This window comes from Hemiscyllium ocellatum, chromosome 2 (assembly GCF_020745735.1).
Source record: "Hemiscyllium ocellatum isolate sHemOce1 chromosome 2, sHemOce1.pat.X.cur, whole genome shotgun sequence".
Lineage (NCBI taxonomy): Eukaryota > Metazoa > Chordata > Chondrichthyes > Orectolobiformes > Hemiscylliidae > Hemiscyllium > Hemiscyllium ocellatum.
Window position 1 is genome coordinate 139,574,256 of NC_083402.1, and position 14,128 is coordinate 139,588,383.

Consider the following 14,128-nt stretch of genomic DNA (forward strand, 5'->3'; position numbering starts at 1 on the left):
GTGCATATTGCCTTCTTTGGCTTCAATTTTACCATCTATTGTAAAAGTAACTTCAAAATAGAATGAAAATTCAAGGCATCTGAATGTTAACTAATAGTGGCCTGAATTCTCAAATTGAATAAATTGCACATGTTTACTTGACCGTAGACTTTAAAGGCATGACTTACAGTTTTGACCCAAGCTAAACCATAAAGTCAAATGCAACCAGGAGAACAGGTGATGCAGAAGGAATAGTCTAGGTTACTGGGCTGGATAATTATCTTTAGGCAATTGCAATATGGTCTGCACTGGGAACAGATCTGTTCCAGAAACCTTTTAAAGTGTCATTTAAGAGATGAGTTGGTCATATTTTTATTTCAGTGCTTACTAATATGGGATCTAACAGTAACAGCTTGGAATAGTTGTTGAAGAAATTTTAGTTCAAAGTTTTGCTGTAAAAGTGGCGGGGGGATGCAATTTTTATTAACAATGGGAAGTACAAATACACTTTGTTCCCACAATCCTCCCAGAAAAATCCCTGTACAGGGTGTTCTGGTATAATGCACGTTTTGCCAATGTGAATTGGATATAACATGATTGATGAATTGTGGATGCTGTTTGGATAAAGCAAACTTTCTACTGAACAGGTGTAGCGATTTCTGTAGTGATCTCCTACAGTGTAATTTTCTATAGCGCTTTTCCACAGCGTGATTTTCTATAGCATGGGGTTGCAGAGGAACACAACTGCCACATTATAGCAGAATGACCTGTACTACATATGTTAGAAACTTGCATGCAACTTTATAATGAAACTTTCCTGAGCCATGAAGTAATCAAACAAAAATTGACACCAAACAAAAAGAAGTCCTTATGACAGATGACAAATAACTTGATGAAAGAGGTGGTTTAAAAGATTCTTAAAGGAGAGAGAGGGTGAGATTCAGGGTGTTCCAGAAATTAAGGACTTTCCAGATGAAGACACATTGGTGGGATGATGGCAGAATTGGACATGAGTTCAAATAGAAGGAAAACCGATTTCTCTGGAGGAAGGTTGAGTCTTGTCTAAAAAACAAATGGCAGCTCTGATAATGCAGTACTCCAGGGCTGTCAAGCTAGACTAAATTGGTGAAGTAAGAATCTAGAACCTGCCAAGTCATTTGCATGAAATGCAATTGTTTATTGAATTAATAAAGTACCGAATTAGTGGGTTGTGAATATAAATGGCTGCAAAAATTCAGTATTAATCATATGCTGTGCTTTCAAAAATACCTAATGGTACTGCTTCTCATTCTCAGATTATAATGATAAGGAATGAAATTAGTCAATGCAAAGCATCAGGAATCTTTTTACGATTGGCAGCAGGTGGTTTAATCGCAGACAACAACATCCACTCCAATTCTGAAGCTGGTATCGATATCCGGAAAGGAGCTAACCCTTTGATACTGGTAATTAACTTCTAATTTTGCATGGCTATCTGTTTGCTAGCATTGATTCTTTTTTTTTGGTATGAACCCAATCTCTTTATAGCCCTTAATCATAATCATAGGAAATAAGAGATGGAATAGGGCATTTGGCCCCTTTAGTCTTTCTGACCTTCAACTAGATCATTGTTGATCTTCTACCACCATGCCATTTTCATGCATCATCTTCATATTACTTGATATCTTTACTATCTAGAAATTTACCAATCACTGTCTGTATGACCTCAATCACTGAACCTCCAAAGCCCTCTGGAGTAAAGAATTACAAATATTTACCATTGACTCAGTTTAGAAAAAAAACTGCATCTTCCCTGTTATAAATGGCTTGTCTCTTAATTTGTGACTGTAGCCTGATTCTAGACTCCCCCAGTCATGGAACATATCCTTCCTGTATCTGTCCTATGTAAGAATTTTGTGAGGTTCCATGAACAGAAATGGGGCGTATCTTTTAAAAATGCCAAGAATATTTTTCCACAAATATTAAATAATAGTCATGTAGATTTTCTCTTATGCAGTGTCATTATCATTTTGACATTTCTACTAATATTGCATATTACATCAGTCCCAAATTGACGTGATGAAAATCACCACCACTCTACTGGCTCTACTGATTCTACACAAATGACCGTAGGTGTCGTCCCAGTGACCAGGACCTTTGGGCACAAAAGGGTCTTCAACTTGCATAAACTGGAGATCACACTGAAATAGGTGATGAGCAATGCTGCTACAAAAAGCAAATGCTCTTCACTGACATGGGGATTAAACAGTCTTGAGACAATAGAGAGTGACATACTCCACCTCGTTCGTAATTGACTGTGATGGCTGCTTCTCTTCTTATCAACCACATTTCTTAATTTCATCATTTGTAAAAGAACTAATTTTTTATTCATCGTTCTTCCCAATCTATATGTTTGCATGTTCAATTCATTTTATTGCTGTTGCTAAGTCTCAGTAATTTTTATTAGATAACAAAGTAGGCAGGATGTTAACCAACCCATCTCAGTCATACTAGTTGGAAATCTAGATCATCAAAACCGATCGAACTGTGTTGATATCAACACAACACTATATTGTGTTGGTAGAAAGTGACTTTTTCTCTTCATGAATAAAAATTGACATTGAGATTCTGTCATGATGTTAGATGCAATTGATTCACTGAAATGCAAACTCTTGTAAACCACCTGGGTATTCAGATAAAATCATTGAATTATGATTGGAAGCTGGAACAATTGCCTAAGGTTTCACTAAACTAATGTGTAATATTTGCCTATCTATCTTCAATATACAAACACCACTTGATTGGAATAACGCTGGTTCTGCTTAACAGTATTCCTTAACTCCAGTCTCAGAGGAGTACCCTCTCTGTATGCAGCCACCCTATCCCTAGCTACACAGACTTAGGATGTGATTTGGAGGTGCCGATGTTGGATTAGGATGTACAAAGTTTAAAAATCACACAACACCAGGTTATAGTCCAACAGGTTTACTTGGAAGCACTAGCTTTCGGAGCGTCGCTCCTTCATCAGGTGGTTGTGGACGGAAGCAGCGCTCTGAAAGCTAGTGCTTCCAAATAAACCTGTTGGACTATAACCCGGTATTGTGTGATTTTGTTTTAACTTTGTAGACTTAGGATAAAGCTGTTGGGAGTGGAGAAAGAAATATTCATGCCTATATGGGTCAGCTACTCAATAATATCGGAGTTATTTTGTAATAGCTTAATAATGTATTCAGTTTGAGTCTGAACCTTCAGAAAAAGCAGTAACTGTTGTGTGGCATAGATCATGGTGCTTAAACAGCAATACTCAAATGTGGCACTTCCTTCCTTGTTATTTTGCTGGGCAGTGCAACCAGATTCACAGTGGCCATCGCTCAGGAATTGTTGTGCTCGGGAATGGAAAAGGAATCATTCGCAGTAATCGGATCTATGGAAATAAAGAAGCTGGCATCTACATTTTGTATAATGGAAACCCTGTGGTGAGGTGAATACTCCAGTAACCTGTATCACTTGCAGCTTCTGTCATTTTTGGTTCTAATCTCTCAGGCACAGCAGGTTTTGTGTAATGCCTGACTGAGCAACAAAGATATTTGCATGACCTGCAGTCTTTTTAAATACATTTGTATTTTGATGCTTACCACCTGAGATGTAACTAGGCAATACACAATTTTTTTTCAAGATTAATTGCTGAATTTGGAAAACAGCTACATTTACCTCTGAGTGTATATCATGAATAGTTAAATGTAATCACTTCTTCATTAAAAAGTAACAGTGGAAAAAGGTACATTATACATTCAGAAAGTCTAGGAGCCTTGATATCAGCCATTCAACTGAGCTTGGTTTCAATGCATTGATTTTATTTTATGAAAAGATAGTATGGAATTTCTAAGTCTAACTTAGACACTCTAGCCAGGATTTTCCAATAAAGTCATAGAGATGTACAGTGTGAAAGGATACCCTGTGGTCAAACTCGTCCATGCTGACCAGATACGCTAACGTACTCTTGTCCCATTTGCCAGCACTTGACCCATATCTCTCAACCCTTCATATTCGTACATCCATCCAGATGCCTTTTTAAATGTTGTAATTGTACCAGCCTCCACCACTTCCTCTGGCAGTTCATTCCATACACTTACCACCCTCTGCATGAAAGGTTGCTCCTTGGGTCCTTTTTTATACCTTTCCCCCCTCACCCTAAACCTATGCCCACTAGTTCTGGACTCCCCTAGCCTACAGAGAAGACTTTGTCTGTAGACAGATACTTGTTTTTGGAGTGTGGTTTGGAGTTCTCCATTGGCACCCTGTGGAATGCCCCATTGTAGCAGACTCAAAATATCCATTTAGTTTGGAGGGTTCAGCTTAAACTCAGTAACTACTTATTCAGTATACCTAGTTAGTTTAGTAATACCTAGTCTAACTCCTGAGTAACTTCTAAACTGAGCTACAACTTCCCTCTGAAACCTTCATTTGCACTTCTCTTAGTGCCCTTACACTCCTCAGATCTCAGACGCAACACCGCCCCTCAACTCCCAGAGCAGATGTTCCCCGGAAACCAGATTTATTACCCCCACTCTGAACCTGTGATCCCCTTGCCCAATCCAGGCCAACATCTCTGTACTCCTAAGACGTTAAGGGGTTAATTTGTTCTGTTGACCTTCAAGAAATTGGATGTCACAGGGATAGGATGTTATGTTTCTCTGTCTTGCAGGTACAATGTAAAAAAAAAAATTACATTGTCATCTCCTATTCAGAATCAACAAGAACATTGCAGTTAAAATTCTGACCACTCCCTGTAGTTTAAGAAAACAATTTATACCAGATTTTGCCATTGAGAGATGATTTACATTACATTGTTTCTGGAGATAATCAGGTCACTGCATTGTGTTTTATGTGTGGGGGGAGTGGCTGGGGTTTGTCTTGTCGGCATTATTCACAGGATGTAAAGATCTTGCATAAAGGAAGGACTGTTCCTTTGTTCAGAGAGCCTCTCTTGACACGCTTTGCAAGCATTGCGAAAAGTGTTAAGTGATCCTCCAAAGCTTGTACTTGCTTAATAAATTTTGGCTGTTAACAGAAGTTGCTGGCATATTGCAGTTGCATCAAGTGTGTAAGAATCTCTAGAAAAAGAACCTAACACTTCCGCCGATCCAGACCTGCACCTCCTTTCTGACCAATATCCCATTTATCTTGCTTCCGGATCCGACACCCTTACCTTGCCGGCAGCCCCAATCCTTCCCCACCCTCCCTGACCTGCTCTAAACTCTCCATTGTTTTCATTGGTTCCTTACTGCCCTGTGCCCTGGCACCCTACCTTGCTGGTGCCCCACCCAATTCCCACCCTAACATCACATTTACAAGCACTCTGTTTAATTGCCACTCCTCAGAGAATCTGGCCCAATGCATTTATTTTCAAAATCCATTATAAATGACTGGTTCTGATTTTAAAAATTCACCATTAAACAGATATTTGACTGTGTTTGTCAGTTTTAGCCTGACCTTTAGGTTATAAAGGTGTTGGTGATTAGGCAATTAACATCTTCATGGTACTTCAAGTAGATAGTTTAGACCCAAAATTACCATAGCCAAAGCTCTTGGCTGATGGTACTGGAGTTTGACTCAGTGATGGCATTCCTGCCTTTTGAATCAGAAGATGGTTTGCTCAAGTCCCATTTCATAGATTCGAGCACAGAATGCAAACTGACACTTTATTGTGGTATTGAGGAAGTGTTACATGCTGTGCTGTCTTTCGGAGGAGACATTAAGCCTGATTCTGTCTTGTGTCTCGGGTATCCCTGGTTAATTTCTGCATCTCAATCAATACCACTTAAAAACAGATTGGTCACTTATTTAATTGCTCTTTGCACTTTTTAGCACAAATTGGGTGCCAACATTTTCTCCATTCCAAAACTGGTCACACATCAAGAGTACTTCACTGAGTGGCATGTTGACCTCCTGAAAGATCTTAAATTTATATAAAATCTGTCTTCACTCTCTAAAAGTGCTGAGTGTCATTGGTATGAATGTGAAAGAGGAGAAACATCCAAAGGAGAATATGGTAGGGGTTAAGGTTGGAGCCCTGGAATGTGCCAGCGGTAACTGTGCTTGGTCTGGTTTTTCCCTCTTTAACCACCCTCAATCAAGACAGTAATTTTTCCTGGAGCAAAGCATTACCAGTTGATAATGTGTCTCTTCACAGTGGGAATCACATCTACCAAGGACTTGCCGCAGGTGTTGCAGTGAATGAAAATGGAAGGGGCCAAATATTAGGTCAGTTTGTAGCTTCACACCATGAAAAATACTGGATATTTTAATTAAGTTAAATATTTTATGAATCTATACTTGTCTTGCTGTTCTATATTTTATCCAAGACTCCAGCACACACTTTCTTTTAAGAAACTGATGGAGAGTGTATTTTTTATTGTATCTTGTTTGTATAACCTCCACAATGTATGATTTACCTGCTGTATTTGAACAAGGTGTATCTTTTGGTTCCACTCCAATGTTCCCAACTTCTCAAAAAAAAACTGCATCCATCAGGTTAAATATCACTTCTCCAAACTTTGTCCACATGCAGTAAACAATTTTTAGCTGTGTTCTTGGTTTGATCAAATAATTGGAGTTTGAAGCAATTCTGTTCCTGGAAAAGATAAAATAATTGGGTGGGGGTCAGATGGTGGAGATCATTTATAACTATTCCCTGTTGCCAGGGTAAGTGTGCAGGTTAAGGGGAGATTGGGATCTGTTCTGATGCTTCTTGTGCTGACCTATTACTGGTGACTTTCACTGTTTACATGCACAAATAAGAATTAATTAGAACAGCTGAAAAAAGCAGGTCTAAGTATTGGCCTATGCTATTAGAAAAGGAGAGAAATGTTGGCAAAAAGAAAATGATAGAGTTACTGAAACATTCATGAGTCTTGGAAGTGGTACACTTCAGTATTGTACAGGTAGCCACACAATTGAACACTTTTTCATTTCTTACTGAGTTTAATGTCCATCATACTTTGATGCACTAGTAAATTCTATCAAGCTTGAAGCCCTACCCAGGGAAATGGGTGGAAATGGCTAAATACTGCCATCCACCGAAAATCCCACTGCTTCAGTTATTGGGTGATGGACAGTAAAATCTTTTACAACACTTAGTGATTTTCAGTTCAAAACATTTTATTGCTGTCCTGTTACATGTATCTTGTTTCAATTTTAGAAAATATTATACGTGAGAATCATTGGGGAGGTGCAGACATTCGACGAGGAGGAGATCCTGTTCTGCGAAAGAATCTTATCTGTTACGGTTATTCAGATGGTGTTGTTGTGGGCGAGCGAGGGAAAGGCTTAATAGAAGGAAATACCATTTATGGTAAGGGTTCAGTGGATTACATTTCAGCTCATCTTGTAAATTTCTGTGCCTTGTGTTATGAAGATTTTTCTTCTTTGCTATACTAGCCTGAGTGCAGTTTGTTTGATTATGAATTAAAATGTCCAATTAATGATTTGATAAAGCTTTTCATTTATGTTGGAAAGGATTTCTAGATGTCAAATTAGAATTCTGTAAATTCTACAACACAAACTGGCTAATTGGGCCAGCCAACCCATGCCAAAATGTATACACCATACTACTTTCATTATCCATCACCAATAAACCAAAATGTTGAAATAGTCATTTTACAAAATGCAATATTCTCTTTGCCTTGATTTGTTATAACCTCTTCTGGGGCATCTCCATCATGGAATAGTTTCTGGTTATTTTACTATAGAAGGTGCTCCAGGCCCACCGAAAGACTGAATGGTATTGAAGTAAATTAGTTCAAAGGCATCAAGGGGTCTTGGTGAACACAATGTTCAGCATGCCCTTCCAGTCTGAAGCTGCAACCAATGAAGCCCAATAGAACATTAACCAATGAAGCCCAATAGGACGTTAACCAATGAAGCCCAATAGGACGTTAAACTGCAGCAATTTGTAAAACTGTTTTAAAAAGAAAGTCAGCAGTTCCTTGGTCAGATGGCATTTCGAGCACCGTGTCATCAGACATGAAACAGACATTCAATCTATGATGGAATGTATAGAAGAGCCAATAGGCCGCCAGCCCCTACCCTAGTATTAAAGGTGTTGGATACAGAGAAGCAAAATTTTGGCTTTTCAGTCTGGAATGGAGGTACTGGAGAGTTGACTTTCTAGAACTTTGCATGAGCAGGTCATTTGGAGAAATGTTATTAAATAATCAGTCAGAAAATAGGTCCTAAAGATCAAACTAATAAAAGACAAATCTGATATTCGGAAGTTCTTTGGTACAGAGAATTATCAACACTTTTAAATGGGCTTAGAGCAATGAAAGTGTAAATACTTGGATCATTTAAGAAGCAGCTGGATGTTCTGATTTGAAGGGTTCAAAGTGAAATGGATTTATATTTTTAAAGGAATATAAATACAGGGCTGTGGGCAAAGAACAGATGAATAGCTCTTTCAAAGACTCCACATTGATACAATGGGCAAATTATTTGTTCCTGTGCTTTAAGATTCAATGACATCCTGTGACCAGTGGTGTTCTATAGGGATCAGTACTGAGTCCACTTCTGTTTGTCATTTATATGAATGAATTGGATGAGAATTTAGGAGACATGGTTAGTAGGTTTGCAGATGACACCAAAATTGGTGGTATAGTGGACAGTGAAGAAGGTTGTCTAAGATTACAAAGAAATACTGATCAATTGGGCCAATGGGCTGAGAAGTGTCAGATGGAGTTTAATTTGGATAAATGCAAGATATTGCATTTTGGTAAAACGAACAAGGTCTGAACTTCTTCAATTAATAGTAGGGTCCTGTTAATTTTGTAGAACGGAGTCCTAGGGTTTCAGGTACATATTTTTGAAGTTGTATCACAGGAAGACAGGGTGGTTAAAAAGGCATTTTGCACACTTGCCTTCATTGCTCAGACCTTTGAGTATAAGAGTTGGGAAGACATGTTGAGCTTGTACAGGATGTTGGTGAGGCCTCTTCAGGAATACTGTATGCAGTTCTGGTTGTCCTGCTAATAAAATCAATATTATTAAATTGGATAGGGTTCAGAAGAGATTTACCAGGATGTTGCTGGGAATGTGTGGTCTGAGTTATAGAGAGAGGCTGGAAAGACTGGGACTTCTTTCACTGGAGCATATGATGTTGAGAAGTGACCTTTATAGAGGTTTATAACATCATGACTGGCATAGATAAGGTGAATAGCAAAGGTCTTTTCCCCTTGGATGGGGAGTTCAAAATTATGGGGCATATTGTTAAGATGAGAGGAGAAAGATTTACAAAGGGCATGAGGGGCAACCGTTTTACACAGTGGTTAGTGTGTGGAATGAACTGCCAGAGGAAATGGTGGATGCAAGTACGGTTACAATGTTAGAAACATTTGGATAGGTACATGAACAGGAAAGATTTGGAGGGATATAGGCCAAATACAAGATGAAGGGCTGATGCCCAAAATGTCGATTGTCCTGCTCCTCGGATGCAGCCTCACCTCCTGTGTTTTTTCCAGCACCATGCTTTTCGATTCCATTGGCCAAAAGCCAGCAGGTGGGACTAACTTAGTTTGGGAATGTGGTCGGTGTGGACTAGTTGGATCAAAGGGTCTGTTCCATGCTGTATAACTCTGACATAAGGCTGTTTGAAAAGTTGCCTTAAGATGTTAAGGTTTACTTAATTCTCTTTTTTTTATCTGGTGAACATTAAAAGCAGCTTCTTGAGTTTCTTATTTGACTTATTTAAATTTACTAACTGAATGGGAATATGCTAATGAATTCTCTCAATCTTAATTATGTCCTGTTTTGATCATTGCACTGCTTTTCTGTACATGACAGCTGAACATTCGAGAAACAGGCCATTCATTCACAGTGACTTCATATAAACCGTCCCACTGCAATTGGTTTAAGAAAACAAAAAAATTGCTCTGCAAAATTCCATAGCTGTGATGGGAATACTGTGTAGTTAATCTCACTGATTTAGTTTGCATGGTTACCAAATGAGCCTGCTCTGTTAACATTCTCCTTCACAGGCATGACAAGGCCAGAGTGGGAAATTAACCTTTTACACTTGGAGTTTATAATTATTCTGGATAAAATCTGATCATATTTGACAACTTGTCCAATTTACTTTGATCAAGGAATCTGATTTTTTTTTGCATTAGATTTGTTTGCAGTTTTATTGATGATTTACAGTTAAATTGGAATTTGGTCCCCCAATCAATCTTTTCCATTGAAAATTACTATTCTTAATCTATCTGTTTTATCATATAACAATGTGCCAAATCTAGTGTTTATCATGCCTTGTTCTGGGTTCTATATTGTTGGAAGAAGATAGAGAAGGTACAAAAAAAGTCATAAGATTGACACGTTTATAACTCAGGGGAAAGTGAGGACAGTCGATGCTGGAGATCAAAGTCAAGAATGTAGTGCTGGAAAAGCACAACAGGTCAGGCAGCATCCGAAGATCAGGAGAGTCAATGTTTCAGGCAAAAGTCCTTCATCAGGAAGGAACACAATTCAATTTTATCAGGAAAGGTTGAATAGTTTCTCTTTCTCCTGAAACAAGCAACCTGAAGAGCAGACTTGTTTGTGGCCTTTAAACCTTTAATGTACGACAGTAACTAATAAATCCAGAGTAGAATTCAGGAGAAACTTTATTTAATGTAAGTTGAAAATGAGATTTTGAGAAGATTTCCACCTCCAGTTGAGGTTCAGGTTGTAAGTTTGCTCGCTGAGCTGGTGTTCTCAAATGTTTTATCACCATGCTAAGTAACATCATCAGTGAGCCTCCAATGAAGCTTCAATGATGGAGGCTCACTGATGATGTTACCTAGCATGGTGACAAAAAGTTTGAGAACAAACCTACCAGCTCAGCGAGCAAACTTATAACATGAGTTGAAAATGTAGAACCTACAATAACCAGGAATAGTTGAGATACACTTGAGGGGAAAGCTACAAAAATGTACATGGCAGCCCCTATTAAATATTGAATTAATAATGTAGTGATATGTGAATATTTAACAAAATCATAATATTGTGACATTGTGTAGAATTTGAAAGGAAGAAACTTGGGGCAATTAAGAGTCTAGATTAGGTGAGTTTGACTTCAGTGGGATGAGACAGTCTATCCAGCTGTAAACCAGGCAAATTGGCTCAAAAAGGAACTAAATACAACACAAAAGGCAAGAGTTTTACTTGCTAAAAAGGCAACCATTAACAACTGAAGAGCCAATAGTCACCATAGATTAATTAAAAAGCATTGGGGAAAAAAAAACATAGATCCTAGCAAATGGGAGAAGTACCAAGAGTGGGAAAGGTTGCCAAAGCACATTGTAAGAACTACAAAAAGGAACATGCAGAGAAATTGGCACAGGCTATTGGAATCCATACACACCTAATTTAAGTTATTATTGGGGAAAGAGGGAGGCCAGTGGCAGTAAGCCCCTTTCATTAATGACATCAGCAATATCAATGTAAATAAAGAAATGGCAAATATGCTAAATAATTTTTGCTTCAGTAACTCCAGAAGAGGAAGAGGTTAGCATGTCCGATGTCTCATTGAAACTGCTATTAACAACAGAAAAAAATGTTAGCAAGATAACTGCTGTGAGGGGAGCAAAAAAAAACTCAAGGTACTTAAAAAGTCATAAATCCCAAAGTATACAGTTTTCATTCCAGGATTTCAAAGGTAAGAGGTGAAAATGTTACATTGGATAGTGATAGTGCAGTGCAGAATTGTATGTGAAATCCAAGAAATATATTACAAGGAATAGGGTACAAACTTGAGTTGTAGTTCCTGGAATTTAAAATATTAAGGGTGGTTTGATTGACATTTTCAAGATATTAAGAGGAACAGAAGGATACGTGGAGAGAAGCTAATTCTAGTTGGGGAGACTAGGACTAAAGAACGTTTGTTTGTTTGGCTCTCGTTTTTTTTAAGAAAACAATGCTTTCAGACTTGAAATGAGGAAATAGTTGTTCACATTAAGGGTGATAGACGTGTAAGAAGGACTACAGATGCAAGATGAGTTCTTGTCTTTCAATCCCAAGATTTAAAATCATTTTGGTTTAGCAAAGGTATCAAGGAGTGTGGGACAATGGGTGGTATGTAGTTGGACACAAATCCGACTCAAAGGGCTAAGTGGCTTACTCCTTCCTGTCTGTCTGAATAGAGGAAATGCTCCTACGGTTATACAAAGAGGAGAGGGAGAAAATTTATTTACCTGCACCTCCTAAAGTTGCCACAGCGACAAGTATGATCTTCGATTCCACTCCCAAACAGTACCAGGGTAACTGCTATTAGCAAAAGGCCGTTGGTAAGGGCCATTTCAATCACAAGATACCATAGTTTGAGGGTAAGGGGCAGGAGATTCAGAGGGGATTTGTGGCAAAACATTTTTCTCTCAGTTGGTGGTGGGAATCTGGAATGCCTGGAAAGGTAGTGGAGGCTGGAAACCATACAACCTTTTAAAAAATGTGGATGAACAATTTAAATATCATAACATTGAAGGATATGAGACAAGTGCAGGAAATTTGGGGTTAGCGCACCTTTAGTGGTTGTTATGTTGGTGCAGACTCGATGGGCCAAAGGGTCTTTTCTGCACTGTATGAGGCTATATCCGTGCAAGTTGGATCAGTCTCAAATAATGTGGCAGTATTCACTGTTCAACCTCCCACATGAACATCAGTTATTAGACGTTGTCCGGGAGTGTGGTTACTGATGGAACTGTACACCCATGTGGATTAAATGTTTGTGGAAAAGACAGGGGAAAGAAAAGACTAAACATTTGGTAGGACAGATTAATTCTGAATTAGGGTGTTCTGAGATCTGAATCCCAATTGAAGAAATTAATTTAATTTGTAAATATTTGTGCAGGCAACAAGGGTTGTGGTGTGTGGGTCATGTCGTCTAGTCTCCCCCACATTGCCAATAACCAAATCAGCCGCAACAGCATCTATGGAGTGGCTGTCTTCTGTCGTAAAGATGATGTAAATGACTACCTCAACAATCAAGGAGGCGATGAAAATTTCAATGACGAGGGGGAGATCATCAACTGGGAAAATGACTTTGACAGTGATGAAGAGCGATACACATCACACAAACCAATCACTGTGGCGTTGATTGAGTTTAACAACATCAATCATAATGGTGGTAAGTAAGCAACCAAAGGTTATAGTAACATGAGACCTTTTGAGCTGAGTGACCAGTCTGTGCTGTTAATTCTGTTTGTTGTTATGCTGAATTAGACATCAGTTTTTCTTTGGCTTTTTCTCTTCCTTAAGTGAAGATAATGCCTTTGGTGAAGCACGTACATAACCGCTAACACATCTCCCATTTGCTGTCCAGTTTTATTGAAGGGTGGGCTCAGTATCAGGCTCGGGACACTATATCATGCAAAACATACTGTGGGGTAATTTTTGCCTGCTGGTGTGCTCCAAAATTAACCATGTCCTTTGCCACAACATTTCAGTACCACTGGCATCTTCCCAGCAATGTGGAACATTTCCCAATGTGACCTGTTCACATGGGTTGTTAAATGTGTCTTGTCCTAGCAGTCTACTCTTGGTCATCAGCAAAATAATAAATAGGATTGGCTACAGTGCTGTCAAATGGCACTTATATCACAATAGATTGTTCACTGGCTTATTGTTTGGGTTCTGTGAGGGAGGGACACTTTTTTCAGTAATACTAAAATAAATAAACCAATAATATCCATTGTTCAAAATTCCCCACCCTCATCACCATTGCATATTTTCTTAACTATCATTTCTAATAACTTCAGTTAGCCATGTGTTAACACTGTGGGAAAATTTCAGAAGTAGTCCACTTCCTTGATTATTCACAATTTCTAGCTGGTGTAGGAAACATAATTGCACAGAGAATGAAAAATTTCATGCAAGTGAAAAGTGAAAGTTTGAAGAACAAAATTCAGTTTCAATGTAGAACAGGTGGTGGCAGATGATTTGCCCATTGTACACCCCATTCCCAAATCTACTTTGCATTTGGGTGGGTGTATGATTGGAGTCAAATTGCTGCCTTTGTTTCGACTCCTGGCTGAGGTAGAATATCCCTTTTATCTTCCACCCCACCAACCCCCACAACAACAGTTAAAGGGGAGTTCTACAACCGGCATGATAGAAATTCTGAAAGATTTTTCAAAGGATCATC

At 38.6% G+C, this 14,128-nt stretch overlaps 1 protein-coding gene across 1 annotated transcript in view; it reads left to right on the plus strand.

Annotated features, from left to right (window-relative positions):
- fbxo10 (F-box protein 10) overlaps positions 1-14,128 on the plus strand; it is a 51,041-nt gene that overhangs the window by 25,493 nt on the left and 11,420 nt on the right. Inside the window, exons 4-8 of the mRNA XM_060840647.1 lie at positions 1,275-1,424; positions 3,303-3,439; positions 6,152-6,222; positions 7,160-7,312; positions 12,836-13,111. Of these exons, the coding sequence (XP_060696630.1) occupies positions 1,275-1,424; positions 3,303-3,439; positions 6,152-6,222; positions 7,160-7,312; positions 12,836-13,111 (787 nt within the window). The remainder of the gene's footprint in view (positions 1-1,274; positions 1,425-3,302; positions 3,440-6,151; positions 6,223-7,159; positions 7,313-12,835; positions 13,112-14,128) is intronic.